We start from the raw sequence: 18441 nt of genomic DNA on the forward strand, positions 1-18441 counted from the left end.
CTGGCAGATCTTTGCCTCCCCCAAAATATTTCTGGATGAAAAAAAAACGAACAAGAATGATTTGAGAGAGGCTAAAATATTTGCGGAGTAAATATCTCCTCTGTTATGAACAGATTTGTCAGAGCAAATGAAATAATAGTGTGTGAATTACATGGTTTTGAGGACACACATCAGTAACTATAGGAGCAGTATACAACAATGAACAGTATAATAACTGTTTCCTGTATCAACAACAATCCCTGCACATATTTCACAACAACAAGTGATACAGCTCAACCAATGACCTACCCTGTACAACTTGAGACATCATTTTACTGTTTGGGATAAAAACCATTGTACATACAATCACACCAACACACAGAGCCACAACTTTGTGCAGACCTGACCCATAACTCACCTGTTGTCCTGTGTTGTCCCTGTCCCTGCAGCAGTTCCTGGATCAGCATTTCTGGCACCCTGGAAGCAGAAATCACATTAAAGGCTGTTGTTCTCTCTTGAAGGAAATCTCAGATACTTAGACAGAGCAGAGGTGGTGACCACTCCCAAAGGAGCCAGAGGAAGACAGAACTCCCCTGGGTCCTACACTCCTTTGAATACATTGATAAAATTGATAATGGTATTTTTATCTGGGGGGGGGGGGGGGCATATGATTTGAGTCAGACACATCCAAGTGCAAGGCAGGCAGGCATGTCCTGGGGGGTTGAGTAAGGTCACAGGGCAGAGTTAGGGTTGGCATGCAGGATTGTCTGTCTCAAACAGTTCTCAGGAGGGGAGATGCTCCACAGCTGGAAGGGACTATCATCAACAACAGATAGACTAGTCAATTGAAACTAGGTGAAGGTTCTGGTATAGAATTGGGGAAGTCTTATTACTGTATTGCAACAAAGAAAAGTGATGATGCTGTCTGTGGATAAGCCCTGCTTATGATAACATGGATTTATGATATTGACTTATGCATGCAAGTAACCAGACCTCATTGCTAGAGGAGTGAGAGAGGGGTTTACAGGCAGGGTAGCAGGGAGGAGTGTTGCTTCAGCAGAGTCACAAGAAGGGCCTCAGTACCTCACCCCGGCCTCGTCGTGTCTGCTTCTTCTGGGAAAGTCTTCTCTCCAGACCCTGGATGTCTGAGTCCAGCTCAGCCTCAAAACAGTTCAGCTCAGAGAGCAGAGACTCCTGGCCAATGCAGCGCAGTGGTTGGAAGGAATTAAAATCAGTCAAATGATACACTATATATACACAAACGTATGTGGACACCTCTTCAAATTTGTGTATTCGACTATTTTAGCCACACCCGTTGCTGACAGGTGTACAAAAATCGAGCACACAGCCATGCAATCTCCATAAACAAACATTGGCCTTACTGAAGAGCTCAGGGACTTTCAGTGTCACTGAGCTCACAGAACGGGACCTCTGAGTGCTGAAGCACGTAGCTCATAATAATAATTTGTCTTCGGTTGCAAACACTCACTACCGAGATCCAAACTGTCTCTGGAAACAACGTCAGAGTCCAACGTCACCATTGGACTCTGGAGCAGTTGAGTGATGAATCACACTTCATCTGGCAGTCCGAGGTACGAACCTGAATTTGGCGGATGCCAGGAGAACGCTGCCTGCTCGAATGCGTAGTGCCAAATGTAAAGTTTGGTGGAGGAGGAATAATGGTCTGTGGCTGTTTTTCATGGTTTGGGCTAGGCCCATTTGTTTCAGTGAAGGGAAATCTTAATGCTACAGCCTCCATAATAAGCTGTGGACCAGATCTGGAACTGGGTCAATACGGACCGCAGGTCCCAAAAAAAGTATACAAAAATATATATACAGTACCAGTCAAAAGTTTGGACACACCTACTCATTAATTTTTTATATTTTCTACATTGTAGAATAATAGTGAAGACATCAAAATGATGAAATAACACATGGAATCATGTAGTAACCAACAAAGTGTTTTATACAAACCAAAATATATTTTATATTTGAGATTCTTTAGAGTAGCCACTAATTCCTTGATGACCACTTTGCACCCTCTTGGCATTCTATCAACAAGCTTCACCTGGAATGATTTTCCAACAGTCTTGAAGGAATACCCACATATAGTGAGCACTTGTTGGCTTCTTTTCCTTCACTCTGTGGTCCAACTATCTCAATTGGGTGATTGTGGAGTCCAGGTCATCTGATGCAGCACCATCTCTCCTTTTTGGTCAAATAGCCCTTACACAGCCTGGAGGTGTGTTGGGTCATTGTCCTGTTGAAAACACATGATAGTCCCACTAAGTGCAAACCAGATGGGATGGCGTATTGCTGCAGAATGATGTGGTAGCCATGCTGGTTACGTGTGCCTTGAATTCTAAATAAATCACAGAGTGTCACCAGCAAAGCACCCCCAAATCTCCTCCATGCATCATGTTGGGATCTACACATACAGATATAATCCATTCACCTACTCCGCATCTCAAAAGACACAGCGGTGGAATCAAAATCTCAAATTTGGACTCATCAGACCAAATGACAGATTTCCACCAGTCTAATGTCCATTTCTCATGTTTCTTGGACCAAGCAAGTCTCTTCTTATTGGTGTCCTTTAGTAGTGGTTTCTTTGAAGCAATTCAACCATGAAGGCTTGATTCACACAGTCTCCTCTGAACAGTTGATGTTGAGATGTGTCTGTTACTTGAACTCCATGAAGCATTTATTTGGGCTGCAATCTGAGGTGCAGTTAATTCTGCAGCGGTAACTCTGGGTCTTCCTTTCCTATGGTGGTCTTCATGAGAGCCAATTTCATCATAGCGCTTAATGGTTTTTGTGACTGCACTTGAAGAAACATTAAAAAAAATAATAATAATGTTCCTCATTGACTGACCTTCATGTCTTAAAGTAATGATGGAATGTCGATTATTTTTGCTTATTTGAGCTGTTCTTGCCATATTATGGACTTGGTCTTTTACCAAATAGGTCTATCTTCTGTATACCACCCCTACCTTGTCACAACACTACTGACTTGCTCAAACACATTAAGAAGGAAAGAAATTCCACAAATTAATTTGGCACACCATTTAACAAGGCACACCTGTTAATTGAAATGCATTCCAGGTGACTACTTAATGAAGCTGGTTGTGAGAATTCCAAGAGTGTGTAAAGCTGTCATCAAGGCAAGGTGTGGCTACTTTGAAGAATCTCAAATATAACACGTTTTTGGTTACTACATTATTCCATATGTGTTATTTCATAGTTGTCTTCACTATTTTCTACAATGTAGAAGATAGTAAAAAAAAATGAAAATGAGTAGATGTGTCTAAACTTTTGACTGCTACTGTATATATTTTTTAGTCAGTCTGTGTTTCGACCGCTAGTATATAAACACGCATAAGACATGGAAGAATGCATAGAATTGCAGGAAATTAGCTTTAAAACAGCAACAACAAAAACATATCTGCCCAATGCAAAATGTGTAGTATTGCAAGAAATTAGCTTTACAACTGCAACATTTTCTCTCTGCCAACAAGATGAGTGTGAACAGTTGGGGTCGTATGGGTTGCGAGGTGGGGACCTTTGCCACCTAGGACATTTCTGTGACCGGACCTTCTCAAATAGTACTTGAGTACCCCTGTGGTACAGCATACAATGACATTTCAGATGAGTCTGTGCTTCCAACTTTGTGGCAACAGTTTGGGGAAGGCCTTTTCTTGCACAAAGTGAGGTCCATACAGAAATGGTTTGTCGAGATCAGTGTAGAAAAACATGACTGGCCTGCACAGAGCCCTGACCTCAAATTGGAAGGACGACTGTGAGCCAGGCCTAATGGCCCAACATCAGTGCCTGACCTCACTAATGCTCTTGTGGCTGAATGGAAGTAAGTCCCTGCAGCAATGTTCCAACATCTAGTGGAAAGCCTTCGCAGAAGGATGGAAGCTGTTATAGCAGCAAAGGGGGACCACCTCCATATTAATGCACATGATTTTGGAATGATAAGTTCGACGAGCAGGTGTCCACATACGTTTGGTCATGTAGTGTACCACTGAATACAGTAATTCTCCAAAACATTGTTGTCTCCATAGTTGTATAATCCTGGTAAGATTCTTTCCTTATTCTTTGCTAGCTCATTAAAACAATCATTGCACTTGGCCATCAAGGTCAAGGTTATGACAGCTATCATATCACTGTGAGCACTCACCTCGAAGGCGGATGGCTTAGACGGCTTCTCTATGGGGGACCAGGGTTCCTCTGTGGGTCTGTGCTGGGGCGGCTGCTGGGACGGCTGTAGTGGATGCGGCTGGGGCTTCTGCACCGGCTGACCCTGAGGCTGGGAAACAAACAAAGACTTTGAACACACAGTCAGACAGGGAGAACAGATTTTGTCAGTTGGTTATAGTAGACGTATCAAACAGTAAACGACTGTAGAGGTTGCATCCTTATAGGTTACTTATAGCCCTAGCATTTCATCCAACTGGGTCACTTCGTTTACACTTCATCCACAATTTAATAGCCAGATGAAACAGAACTCATTCCCTCATTAAGAAGACATACTGTTTGTCCCAGTTACTGACACCAGAAAGAATTGCATCAAGCTACACTCTTTAAAAAACCTTCAACTTCCTAACTCTTTTTCATGTTCCTTGAAATACCTTGGCAGAGTGAGATCCAGTTATAGCCAAAGTATTCTCTCAGACAGTAGTTATCACCGGAATCACAGGCCATGATGTCACTTAGGAGTGTAGCAATTGATATGGTCTGTGTTCTCTGATTGTGTGATTCTCTGTACACAGGCAGGCCTGGTCTAAGGAGAGAAGTTGCTGGAGGTAGAAGATGTACCTAACCACAGATCTAGGATCAGATTACACTACTGTACCGCCACTCTTAACTTTAACCATTAGGGGGTTAAAAATAGGCCGTGGCTGCGGAACCATAGATAAGCGCCCTGTTCTGAAGACAAAGAAATTCTCCGGTTGGAAAATTATTGAAGATTTATGATAAAAGCATCCTAAAGATTGATTCTATACATCGTTTGACATGTTTCTACGAACTGTAATATTACTTTTCTTCTGAACTTTCGCCTGGACTTGCCAGCGCATTGTGAGTTTGGATTTGTGAACTGAACGCGCAAACAAAAAGGACGTATTTGGACATAAATGATGGACTTTATCGAACAAATCAAGCATTTATTGTGGAACTGGGATTCCTGGGAGTGCATTCTGATGAAGATCATCAAAGGTAAGTGAATATTTATAACGCTATTTCTGACTTCTGTTGACTCCAACATGGCGGATATCTGTATGGCTTGATTTGTTGTCTGAGCGCCGTACCTAGATTATTGCATGGTGTGCTTTTTCCGTAAAGTTTTTTTGAAATCTGACACAGCGGTTGCATTAAGGAGAAGAATATATCTAATTCTGTGCATAACCCTTGTTTATGATTACTATTTCTGTAAATTGATGTGGCTCTCTGCAAAATCACCGGATGTTTTGGAAGCAAAACGTTACTGAACGTAACGCGCCAATGTAAACTGAGATTTTTTTATATAAATATGCACTTTATCGAACAAAACATACATGTATTGTATAACATGAAGTCCTATGAGTGTCATCTGATGAAGATAAGGTTAATGATTAATTTCTCTATTTGTGCTTTTTGTGACTCCTCTCTTTGGCTGGAAAAATGGCTGTGTTTTTCTGTGACTAGGTGCTGACCTAACAATCGTTTGGTGTGCTTTCGCTGTAAAGCCTTTTTGAAATTGGACACTGTGGTGGGATTAACAACAAGTTTCTTTAAAATGGTGTAAAATACTTTTATGTTTGAGGTATTTTAATTATGAGATTTGTGTTGTTTTTAATTTGGCACCCTGCACTTTCACTGGCTGTTGTTGTAAGCCATAAGAAGTTAACTGTAGCATACCTGTGGTTTGTTTCAATCAAAGTACATATTTTTTTGGTCGGCACTCTTGAGTTGTGGCTGCATGAAAGAAAAACAAGCACCTTTTGCCAGAGTAGCTTCGGGACCTTTAAGCTCCGAAAAAGAAAATAAAAAAACCTGGGTCCAGAAAAAATATCTGACCCTGTATCAGTGAGTTGACTTTTACCTAATCTAGAGGAATCCAAGCTATGACCTCCAGAGGAAATGCAATAAGCCTCCACGCTGTGAAGCATTACACACCACAAGAGGTTAACAGGCATAATCAGTATCACAAGACGCCTGGCCCCGTGGGGGACTCTGTGGCAGATTGGAAACAAAGCTTTATTTTCTTCCCATTATGAGACGCCGGGCTCAATTTGCACCAGATCTGGGACGTGGTGACAAGAGCCATTCAAAACTTCAGCCCAGACAAACACAGTCCACTCTAAATCATTCAAGGTATTTTAACAGACATTCAGTGCTCACAGGGCCTCACACTCACACACACAAACATGTATGGGCAGTTAAAAGAGTTACCTTATTTATTTTAGTAAGATAATAAATTACCCAGGGAACACATGCATCACAAACAGCAATACTAACACTGTTGACCACCCGGTAGTTCACGGCAGTTCATGGTAAACAAACACTTTCTTCATGTTATTTTGCTTGTTCCAAAAAATTCTCGCAATTAAGAAGGAAACCGGAAATACACCTGGTGTGGGTGTGCCATTGTACCAGTGACCGCATTAACAAGTTCCTGAATACCTGGCGTGAGATGCTTGATTGATTGAATTCATTAGATCATTAAAAGTCGTAGCTTGAGACAACATTACATACATTAAAAATGAACATAAAAACGCCTGGAGTCTTATTTTCATTGTGCTTTCAGCTGAGAGGCATTCCAGGGTATTGACACAAACTAATCCTCATAGGAAAAAGATTAGGTGAACGCTGTCACAAGTAGCTCTTGAGGGCAGCCCACCCCCACACTAGTGAATGCAGCACATAGTTCTGAGGCTAAGCCACAACTCTTTTGAAAACTTCAATGAAAAACAAGTTGTTTTACAATCAGCAATTTTGAATCTAACTTCAAGAAAATATGTGCAACAGTGCTACCGTTCAGCAGAAACACTATGTCCAGGTGCCATCTAAATTCCAGTGTGTAGTAATGCTGCATGTTAAATTAAAAAGGGTGTGAGGCTTTACCTGACTCTGGACCTCTGATGTGGTGCTCTGTCCAGGCTCAAAGTCAAATATGCTCCTGGGCTGTGGAGGGTGCCCCCATCGGTCTGAAAGCGTATCTTTAACCCCCAGCTCACTCCTGAAACACAATCCCCAACATACACGCAAACAACTTAAATCATGGATTCATTGTCAGTGCCTGTAGGAACAGATCCAAACTTGAAAACAAGTGCCGGATAGACATCTCTCCCCCAACTCCTTGCATTTGGACTGGGTTAGAATTCACACATATAGCCATTCACCCAAGTTGCATGTACCTCGTGTTTCACAATGACTGATCACATGCATCTGGTGTGCTGTGAACTTAGTCATGGTTATACAGTAGTAGAAACAAACACATCTTAACATTCTCAACAGGAATTCTACTGTTGTTTTAAATAAGGAGGTTGAACATGAACTCGCAGTCGCCTTCATCAGTCTCACCAGTCAGGGAGGGCTCCATAATTGTCCATATGGGTCAGAGTCTCCTGCCCACTGGCTGAGTCAGCAGCGAGGGCCCGGCTCCCTTAAGATCAGTAGAAATGAGTGTTAGGAAATACTGGTCATCTAAATAGAGTAGATTTGTTACAGTTCAGAACATGAAACCTGATATTTCCTTTGCACTCACTTTCAGCAGACCATCGCTCAGAGTCCTCGTCAGTTTCTATCAAAAGGGAAAAGACAGCAAAGAGAAACAGGGATTTAGATAACAGTAATCATAGTAAGCCCTCCCCCCATTGAGAGGAGGTCTGTAACATGTACGCTGGGAGTCGGGAAACAAGTTCAGGGAGTGACCTTTAATAATAAATAACATAAGGAACAAACAAGAAACATGAGTAGCGTACAGACATGAAACACAGAACAGAAACAATAATATATATTTAACCTTTATTTAACTAGGCAAGCCAGTTAGGAACAAATTCTTATTTACAATGACGGCCTACACCGGCCAAACCTGGGCGACGCTGGGTCAATTGTGCTGCGCCCTATGGGACTCCCAATCACAGCCGGTTGTGATACAGCCTAGATTCAAACCAGGGTGTCTGCAGTGACGCCTCTACCACTGAAATGCAGTGCCTTAGACTGCTGCGCCACTCGGGAGCCCCAAATAACGCCTAGGGATAGAACCAAAAGGAGAGACATGTATTTGATACACTGCCAATTTCAGGTTTTCCTACTTACAAAGCATGTAGAGGTCTGTAATTTTTTATCATAGGTACACTTCAACTGTGAGAAGGGAATCTAAAACAAAAATCCAGAAAATCACACTATTATTTTTAAGTAATGAATTTGCATTTTATTGCATGACATAAGTATTTGATACATCAGAAAAGCAGAACTTTATATTTGGTACAGAAACCTTTGTTTGCAATTACAGAGATCATACGTTTCCTTTAGTTCTCCAGATCCTTCAGGTTTCGGGGCTGTCGCTGGGCAATGCGGACTTTCAGCTCCCTCCAAAGATTTTCTATTGGTTAGAGGTCTGGAGACTGGCTAGGCCACTCCAGGACCTTGAGATGCTTCTTACGGAGCCATTCCTTAGTTGCCCTGGCTGTGTGTTTCGGGTCGTTGTCATGCTGGAAGACCCAGCCATGACCCATCTTCAATACTCTTACTGAGGGAAGGAGGTTGTTGGCCAAGATTTTGCAATACATGGGCCCCATCCATCCTCCCCTCAATACGATGCAGTCGTCCTTTCCCCTTTGCAGAAAAGCATCCCCAAAGAATGATATTTCCACCTCCATGCTTCACGGTTGGCATGGTGTTCTTGGGGTTGTACTCATCCTTCTTCTTCCTCCAAACACGGCGAGTGGAGTTTAGACCAAAAAGCTCTATTTCTGTCTCATCAGACCACATGACCTTCTCCCATTCCTCCTCTGGATCATCCAGATGGTCATTGGGAAACTTCAGACGGGCCTGGACATGTGCCGGCTTGAGCAGGGGGACCTTGCGTGCGCTGCAGGATTTTAATCCATGATGGCGTAGTGTGTTACTAATGGTTGTCTTTGAGACTGTGGTCCCAACTCTCTTCAGGTCATTGACCAGGTCCTGCCGTGTAGTTCTGGGCTGATCCCTCACCTTCCTCATGATCATTGATGCCCCACGAGGTGAGATCTTGCATGGAGCCCCAGACTGAGGGTGATTGACCGTCATCTTGAACTTCTTCCATTTTCTAATATTGCGCCAACAGTTGTTGCCTTCTCACCAAGCTGCTTGCCTATTGTCCTGTAGCCCATCCCAGCCTTGTGCAGGTCTACAATTTTAACCCTGATGTCCTTACACAGCTCTCTGGTCTTGGCCATTGTGGAGAGGTTGGAGTCTGTTTGATTGAGTGTGTGGACAGGTGTCTTTTATACAGGTAACGAGTTCAAACAGGTGCAGTTAATACAGGTAATGAGTGGAGAACAGGAGGGCTTCTTAAGGAAAAAATAACAGGTCTGTGAGAGCCGGAATTCTTACTGGTTGGTAGGTGATCAAATACTTATGTCATGCAATAAAATGCAAATTAATTTCTTAAAAATCATACAATGTGATTTTCTGGATTTTTGTTTTAGATTCCGTCTCTCACAGTTGAAGTGTACCTATGATAAAACATTACAGACCTCTACATGCTTTGTAAGTAGAAAACCTTCAAAATCGGCAGTGTATCAAATACTTGTTCTCCCCACTGTATATAGGGAAGGTAATCAGGCAGGTGATTGAGTCCAGGTGAGTCTGATGATGCGCTGATGCGCGTAATGATGGTGACAGGTGTGTGTAATAATGAGCAGCCTGACGACCTCAAGTGCCGGAGAGGGAGTATACATGATAGTACCTCCCCCCTAATGAGCAGCTCCAGCTGCAGGACGCCGACCAGAGGGACAGTCCCGAGGAGCAGGCCGGACACTTCTGCCGAGGCGCGGGCACCTGTCGAGCCGGGCCGAAGCGCGGTAACCTGACGAGCCGGCCGAGGCGGGGGAACTGGGAACCTGACGAACCGGCCAGGGGAAGCTGATGAACCGGCCAGGGGAAGCTGACGAACCGGCCAGGGGAAGCTGACGAACCGGCCAGGGGAAGCTGACGAGCAGGGCCGAGGCGCGGGAAGCTGACGACCTGGCCCGAGGCGCGGGAAGCTGACGACCTGGCCCGAGGCGGGGGAGCCCGACGTGACGAACCGGCCCGAGGCGGGGGAGCCCGACGTGACGAACCGGCCCGAGGCGGGGGAGCCCGACGAGACGAACCGTCCCGAGGCGGGGGAGCCCGACGAGACGAACCGTCCCGAGGCGGGGGAGCCCGACGAGACGAACCGTCCCGAGGCGGGGGAGCCCGACGAACCGTCCCGAGGCGGGGGAGCCCGACGAACCGTCCCGAGGCGGGGGAGCCCGACGAACCGTCCCGAGGCGGGGGAGCCCGACGAACCGGGCCGAGGCGGGGGAGCCCGACGAACCGTCCCGAGGCGGGGGAGCCCGACAAACCGGGCCGAGGCGGGGGAGCCCGACAAACCGGGCCGAGGCGGGGGAGCCCGACAAACCGGGCCGAGGCGGGGGAGCCCGACAAACCGGGCCGAGGCGGGGGAGCCCGACAAACCGGGCCGAGGCGGGGGAGCCCGACAAACCGGGCCGAGGCGGGGGAGCCCGACAAACCGGGCCGAGGCGGGGGAGCCCGACAAACTGGCCGAGGCGGGGGATCCTGAGGCATTGGAGCCTGCCGAGCCAACCAAATCTTGTGAACCTGACGAGCCAGCTGAGGCATCCTCGGTAGACTCGGCAACGGGTCATCTACACTCACAAAAAAAACACACAAAAAAATCTCCCTGATGCTCCCCTTTGGTGAGGCGTTATTCTGTCACGTGTACACTGGGAGTCGGGAAGCAAGTTCAGGGAGTGACTCTTAATAATAAATAACACAAGGAACAAAACAAGAAACATGAGTAGCGTTCAGACATGAAACAATAATGCCTAGGAAAAGAACCAAAGGGAGTGACATATATAGGGAAGGTAATCAGGCAAGTGATTGAGTCCAGATGAGTCTTGATGCGCTGATATGCGTAACAATGGTGACAGGTGTGCGTAATAATGAGCAGCCTGATGAACTCGAGCACCGTAGAGGGAGTATACGTGACAAGGTCATGTAGATGAGGAACATCCACCCATTTGCTCTGTTGTTTTGTGATCATCTCAAACCTTTAACTCATAATTATGATGCTATATTCTATTCAGTTGTTGCATTCCAATGCCATTATCTTTGATATGTGAGTAGTGCAAATAGTTTGTGGTCTGCCAAAAGAATCCATCACCTGCACAATAATCAGGTTGGTGCCTGATCATACACAATATTACACTCCCACAGTGGTGGGACTGGGCCTCTGAGGAAAGATCAGTAGCGGTGATACCTGTTGGGGTTTAAAAGCCAACTGCCTGGAGAGTGGTGACACCTGAGAATCAGTTTTAAACCAAGATCCATCCTGGAACATTCCGGTCATCTCACCCTAAGTATCACCAAGCATACACATAACCATGAATAGACTACTGATATACAACTGGAGATAAGGACCGGTATAAAGGAATAGACTACTGATATACAACTGGAGATAAGGACCGGTATAAAGGATAGACTACTGATATACAACTGGAGATGAGGACCGGTATGAAAGATGTAGGATGGAGTTAGATACTGTATGTAGTTGCAATGACTGGGTATAGACATCAAAATGGCTTGAGCGTTCTCTCCTCTCCTTGGAATAATCTGCACCCTGGATCAGCTTTCTGGAGGCTGACATTGAGCGTTCTCTCCTCTCCTTGGAATAATCTGCACCCTGGATCAGCTTTCTGGAGGCTGACATTGACAGAAAGGAATTGTCTGTGTGGGCTGGTGTGTGTGAGAGAAGGGGCGAGGGAGGAGGGGTCATACCTTCTGGCTTCTTGTGGATCTGTCTGAACATGCTCCTGTACCAGTCTTTGGGCTGGTTCACACTCTGGTGTGAGAAAAGGGAAAATGACAAAAACATGTTTGTAGACATAGCAGTTTGTAGACTCAGAAGTTTCAGAGTACATAAATTAGAACATTTTGGCTCCACATAAATGAGAACTAGGAGCAGTTTTTTTTTTCTGTGTGAGTGACCAATTTAGGATAAACTCTGGGCCCTAGGACCATATGTGAATAGTGACTATTGAGCTCCACTGACGAATGCTGCTGTACACTATGTGTATCTTACTGATCTGGATGCGATGGGCATCCCTGTCTCATCCACTGGGCCGATCCCAGAGAATTTGATAAGGCGCTCCTCCCTCGTAGCAGCCCTCCGCGGCAGAGTGGAAGAGCCCCTGGTCTGGACTCCATTAGATAGACCCCCTGTTACAGAGAGAGAGGACAGCACAGGTCTGTTATCAAAGGCAGTTTAAACTGTCCTCATTCTTCTTCTACATTTCAGCTGAGTAACAGCATGAACATTCAAGCTGCCTTCACCATCATTGCCACTGGGTGGCCATAGAGTGCCACTGTGAAAATGGAGTTTGATTTAATTTATGAAACACTTGTTAATTGTGTGGTTAATATCCTACATCATATCAGTTATTTTAGGGTGATAAATAACATGATTGTAAAGGCTTGATTGAAGCTGGTTATAAAAAAGATCTGTCCTTCAGTGGTACATAAAGCTTTGACACATGAAAAAATATTTTAGCACAAGATTCAACCCATGCTCTACTTGGCCTAAACACTGGGAAGAGACTACATCACATACAGTATTAGTCATGTCTCCCTAGAGGGTACTACTTTCACCAAAGATCCCATAAAATTTGTCACTTTAAGATGCACTATGCAGAAATCACTCCGCCATTTCCTGGTTGCTAAAATTCTAATAGTTTGCCTATCTTCAGTTTATCTGACAAAACAAGCAAGTCTAGTGTTGTATCATCTAAACCGCTGTGAAATACAGTACCAGTCAAAAGTTTGGACACACCTACTCATTCAAGGGTTTTTCTTTATTTTTACTATTTTCTACATTGCAGAATAATAGTGAAGACATCAAAACTATTAAATAACACATGGAATCATGTAGTAACCAAAAAAAAGTGTTAAACAAATCTAAATATATGTTATATTTTAGATTCTTCAAAGTAGCCACCCTTTGCCTTCATGACAGCTTTGCACACTCTTGACATTCTCACAACCAGCTTCATGAGGTGTGGACAAAATGGAATGCATTTCAATTAACAGGTGTGCCTTGTTAAATGGTGTGCCAAATTAAAAATTTATTTGTGGAATTTCTTTCCTTCTTAATGTGTTTGAGCCAATCAGTTGTGTTGTGACAAGGTCCTAGTTGGTAAAAGGCCAAGTCCATAATATGGCAAGAACAGCTCAAATAAGCAAAGAGAAATGACAGTCCATCATTACTTTAAGACATGAAGGTCAGTCATTAGAGTTAACTGCACATCAGATTGCAGCCCAAATAAATGCTTCAGAGTTCAAGTAACAGACACAGCTCAACATCAACTGTTCAGAGGAGACTGCGTGAATCAGGCCTTCATGGTCGAATTGCTGCAAAGATACCACTATTAAAAGGACATCAATAAGAAGAAGAGAAACACAGCCAATGGACATTACACCGGTGGAAATGTGTCTTTTGGTCTGATTTGAGATTTTTGGTTTCCAACTGCCGTGTCTATGTGAGACGCAGAGTAGGTGAACGGATGATCTCCGCATGTGTGGTTCCACCGTGAAGCATGGAGGAGGAGGTGTAATGGTGTGGGTGTGCTTTGCTGGTGACACTGTCAGTAATTTATTTAGAATTCTAGGCACACTTAACCAGCATGGCTACCATAGTATTCTGTAGCGATATGTCATCCCATCTGGTTTGCGCTTATTGAGACTATCATTTGTTTTTCAACAGGACAATGACCCAAAACACACCTACTGGCTGTGTAAGGGCTATTTGACCAAGAAGGAGAGTGATGGTGCTGCATCAGATGACCTGGCCTCCCCAAACACCCGACCTTAAACCAATTGAGATGAGTTGGAACACTGAGTTAATTTTTAAAAAGCAGTCAACAACTGCTAAGCTTATGTGGGAACTTGGGGCGGCAGGGTAGCCTAGTGGTTAGAGCGTTGGACTAGTAACCGGAAGGTTGTGAGTTCAAACCCCTGAGCTGACAAGGTACAAATCTGTCGTTCTGCCCCTGAACAGGCTGTTCCCAGGCCGTCATTGAAAATAAGAATTTGTTCTTAACTGACTTGCCTGGTTAAATAAAGGTAAATAAAAAAAACTCCTTCAAGACTGTTGGAAAAGCATTCCTCATGACGCTGGTTGAGAGAATTCCAAGAGTGTGCAAAGATGTCGTGAAGGCAAAGGGTGGCTACTTTGAAAAATCAAAAATATATTTTGATTTATTTAACACTTTTGGGTTACTAAACGTTTTCGTTATTTCATAGTTTTCTGCAATGTAGAAAATAGTAAAAATAAATAAAAACCCTTGAATGAGTAGGCGTGTCCAATCTTTTGACTGGTACTGTATATTTTCCATAAACAAAAATATTGTGGCCTTTTATTCTCTAATTTGGTTAGGTCGGGGTGTGACTAGGTTTCGTTTGCTGTTTATATTTTTTGTGAGTTTCATTCTGAATAAACATGTGGAACTCTACGTATGCTGCGCCTTGGTCAGTTAATTCCACAAACGATCGTAACATGTATTTTCAGCATTTTGAAGCTGGTGTACAATACCGAAAGTAAACGACTCAAAAACAGAAGTTAATAACTGGAAGCATAGAAAAAGCACACATAGAACCAATCTACCGCTTCTTAGACTTGCTTTCAATGAGAATGACAGATTTATGACAGATTTATAACAAACCATTTCTTTGTGAATTTGGTCGGTTTGCACAAAAAGTTACATATTGCAGCTTTAAATCTTTAGGGATAGGGGGCAGCATTTTCACTTTGGATGAATTGCGTGCCCATAGTGAACTGCCTCCTATTCTGTCCCAGATGCTAATATATGCATATTATTACTATTGGATAGAAAACACTCTGACGTTTCTAAAACTGTTTGAATTATGTCTGTGAGTATAACAGAACTCATATGGCAGGCAAACTTCCAAACAGGAAGTGGAAATTCTGGGGCTGGTTGATTTTCAACTCATCGCCTATTCACATCCCAGTAAGATATGGATCTGTTCGCACTTCCTACGCCTTCCACTAGATGTCAACTGTCAGTAGAACGTGGAATGAAGCCTTTAGTGTGTGGGGCCGGATGGCAGCTATTTGAGTCAGTGGTCTGGCAGAATGCCAGTTCATGGTCAGGCACATTTCTCAAGATATCGCCATACGTTCCATAACTCTGTAGACAAAAACGAATGCTCAGGTTGGAATGTTATTGGATATATACACTGCTCAAAAAAATAAAGGGAACACTAAAATAACACATCCTAGATCTGAATGAATGAAATATTCTTATTAAATACTTTTTTATTTACATAGTTGAATGTGCTGACAACAAAATCACACAAAAATTATCAATGGAAATCAAATTTATCAACCCATGGAGGTCTGGATTTGGAGTCACACTCAAAATTAAAGTGTAAAACCACACTACAGGCTGATCCAATTTTGATGTAATGTCCTTAAAACAAGTCAAAATGAGGCTCAGTAGTGTGTGTGGCCTCCATGAGGGATCTCCTCCCAGACCTGGACTAAAGCATCCGCCAACTCCTGGACAGTCTGTGGTGGATGGATTTGCCAATCTTGGTGTTCTCTGGCAAATGCCAAACATCCTGCACGGTGTTGGGCTGTATAAGCACAACCCCCACCTGTGGACATCGGGCCCTCATACCACCCTCATGGAGTCTGTTTCTGACCGTTTGAGCAGACACATGCACATTTGTGGCCTGCTGGAGGTCATTTTGCAGGTTTCTGGCAGTGCATGTATTGTGTAACATGATGTCCTATGAGTGCCATCTGATGAAGATTATCAAAGGTTAGTGATTAATTGTATCTCTATTTCTGCTTTTGTGACTATCTTCGGCTGGGAAAAATGTCTGTGTTTTTGGGGATTTGGTGGTGATCTAACAAATATATGTTTTGTTTTCGCTGTAAAACATTTTAAAAATCGGACATGATGGGTAGATTAACAAGATGTTTATCTTTCATTTGCTGTATTGGACATTTCAAAAAAAATATTTTGGAATTTCCCGCCCTGCCTTTTCAGCGGAATGTTGGGGGGGGACAGGTTAAACATAATACATATTTAAATCAAACTCAAACTGTGATGCTCTATATTATAATTTCAAGACAATTCTAATCTTACCATTTGATTGAGCAGGGCCATAGTATGATCCAAAACGAAGGGGGTCAGTAAGAGGGCCACTCCCATTGACCTCGGAGACCTAGGATGGAAACCCAGTCAGTCCAATATTAGCATTAGTTGGAGAGCATTTGACTGAGTATTGTCGCAGTCAAATGGAAAATTAACAACTTAGTGTGTAGTGCAGGATACATTAGCATATATTGCATTATCCAACACAAAGACAGGACCACTATCAATAGCCAGTACATTCCATTCCAGTGGCATAACATTGAACCTGTGATACTAGACAATTCCACAGGGAGAAGCAGCTGTCTGATGAATATGACATGTGGTCTCTAACCCTAACCCAACCAGTAACCTCAGACAAACGGCTGTTATCATTGCAGTGCTACAATAACCAGTTGTATCTCCTTGAGAGTGTTGCTTACCTTAATTTGCTCCACAGGTGGCAGTCTTGTGGAACGGAAGGGGCTGAGAGGGGGGGTGGGGAGCTCTGGGGAGATGACCATCACCTGATGGGTCAGGTCTGGAGGGGACAGGTGATGCTGCTGACTGGAGGAGGGACCATCATCAGAGAAGACGATACAAGAGCCATTCAGATGGTCCCGGACTTCCACACGATGCTACAGGAGAGACAGTAGAACACTATATCTAAATACAGCCATGTCATGTTGTCAGTGGGTCATGTCATGTTGAGATGATCACTTCACCCTTCTGTCTCTCTGTGAATGTTTATGTTCATTTGTCTGTCTGTCTTTCTGTCTCTCTCTCTCTCTCTCCTGGTGAAAAGGCCTCGAATTTAACTAAAGCAGAGTAGCAGAAGGAAGTGCTGTTCCATCCACTTCATCATCTTCCTTGCAGAGGCTGGAGAAAAGGCCCATTCAGGATCTAAATCAGGGGGCTGAAATAGGAGAGGCACATTATAAACCCATTAACCATCCATTCAGCTGGGCTGCGTATTCTCCAACCAGGGGGCGTGGCCCAGGCCGAGGGGGTTGGAAAGGGGTTGCTGATGTTGACCACAGTGAAAGTGCACCACCGTTAGCGATGCTCCCAAAGCCCTTCCCTGCTCTCTTCCTTTCCGTAGCAGGTCCGCCCCCCCTTGCTGCCCAAAACCACCCATCCTATCCAACTCCTGCGTGTTTGAATGCATAAGGGGGGCATTTGAGCTCTCCAGTGTGGACTCTGGGGGTCATGGGAAGTTCCTGTGCCTCTTACACAGGGTGAAACTGTATCTAGTTAAATCAGAGAGATGCCATTGTGGAGCCAGGACTGGGGCATTTTCATGGAAATTCTAGCCCGTCCATAAATAGCTGTTATTTTCATTCTACCTTGTACGTGTTAGTGTTTTTCCTTGTTGTTTAGCATATTTAAAAAGGCCTCCCTCTGTGTGCTGTTCATGCCAACTCTGCCAAGGCAGACTTCAAAGATAAGAATTATTGGCTCTGACAGAGCAAATCTTTTTCTTTTTAACTTCTCTAGCAAAGCTTCAATGCTTTGAGTCTGCCTGAATATATTATTTCATAGAAGTCAGATCTACTAAGGATCTAGCTCTCTTCCTGTGTGTCTTACATTATAAATTATTTGTGAGTTAGGGAGCATGCCAAAATGCCTGTACCTGAGACTTCATGTCATCTGTTGTGGTCCAGGATAGTCTCTGATGTCCAAATCTTTGTGCAGATGCCAAAGTATCCACCTGAGATAAACAAAACACACATACAAGGTTAGATCATGACCAATAATTGATGTCATGCTTACTCACACACAGAGAACAATCACATCACACCACGGCAGCATATTCTCTTACACCCCCAAAGGAGACAAAGAGATTCAGTCAATTCCCTCTTAATCCAGAGACAATTGCATTATGCCTCTGAGCTGGGTCACGTCAAAGTATTGAAGACCGATAAGGAACTGACCAAAAAGCTCAGGAGATGCAATAATGAAAGCAACTTAGAATGTCATTCAACCAGGGGAATCCAGGTGAAAGCTATGATCCCTTATTGATGTCACCTGTTAAGTCTACTTCAATCAGTGTAGATGAAGGGAAGGAGAC

The 18441-nt window shown here is 43.9% G+C and overlaps 1 protein-coding gene across 7 annotated transcripts in view; it reads right to left on the reverse strand.

Moving 5' to 3' along the window:
- The window catches only part of LOC110525662 (vinexin), a 53730-nt gene that overhangs the window by 12824 nt on the left and 22465 nt on the right, over nucleotides 1–18441 (reverse strand). For 6 of the 7 annotated variants that reach the window (XR_002473806.2, XR_002473805.2, XM_021605991.2 and 3 more), the window contains exons 2-12: nucleotides 18004–18081; nucleotides 16814–17008; nucleotides 16386–16464; nucleotides 12299–12435; nucleotides 11995–12058; nucleotides 7733–7768; nucleotides 7549–7630; nucleotides 7090–7204; nucleotides 4166–4294; nucleotides 1063–1173; nucleotides 398–456 (exon numbers count right to left, since the gene is read on the reverse strand). Coding sequence is in view for 5 of the 7 variants with exons in the window: in XM_021605991.2 (XP_021461666.2) it covers nucleotides 398–456; nucleotides 1063–1173; nucleotides 4166–4294; nucleotides 7090–7204; nucleotides 7549–7630; nucleotides 7733–7768; nucleotides 11995–12058; nucleotides 12299–12435; nucleotides 16386–16464; nucleotides 16814–17008; nucleotides 18004–18015 (1019 nt within the window). In the remaining 2 variants the exon portion in view is untranslated. The remainder of the gene's footprint in view (nucleotides 1–397; nucleotides 457–1062; nucleotides 1174–4165; nucleotides 4295–7089; nucleotides 7205–7548; nucleotides 7631–7732; nucleotides 7769–11994; nucleotides 12059–12298; nucleotides 12436–16385; nucleotides 16465–16813; nucleotides 17009–18003; nucleotides 18082–18441) is intronic. The other variant, XM_036979774.1, reaches the window with a different exon arrangement.

Source organism: Oncorhynchus mykiss, chromosome 6, assembly GCF_013265735.2.
Source record: "Oncorhynchus mykiss isolate Arlee chromosome 6, USDA_OmykA_1.1, whole genome shotgun sequence".
In the NCBI taxonomy this organism is placed as follows: Eukaryota; Metazoa; Chordata; class Actinopteri; order Salmoniformes; family Salmonidae; genus Oncorhynchus; species Oncorhynchus mykiss.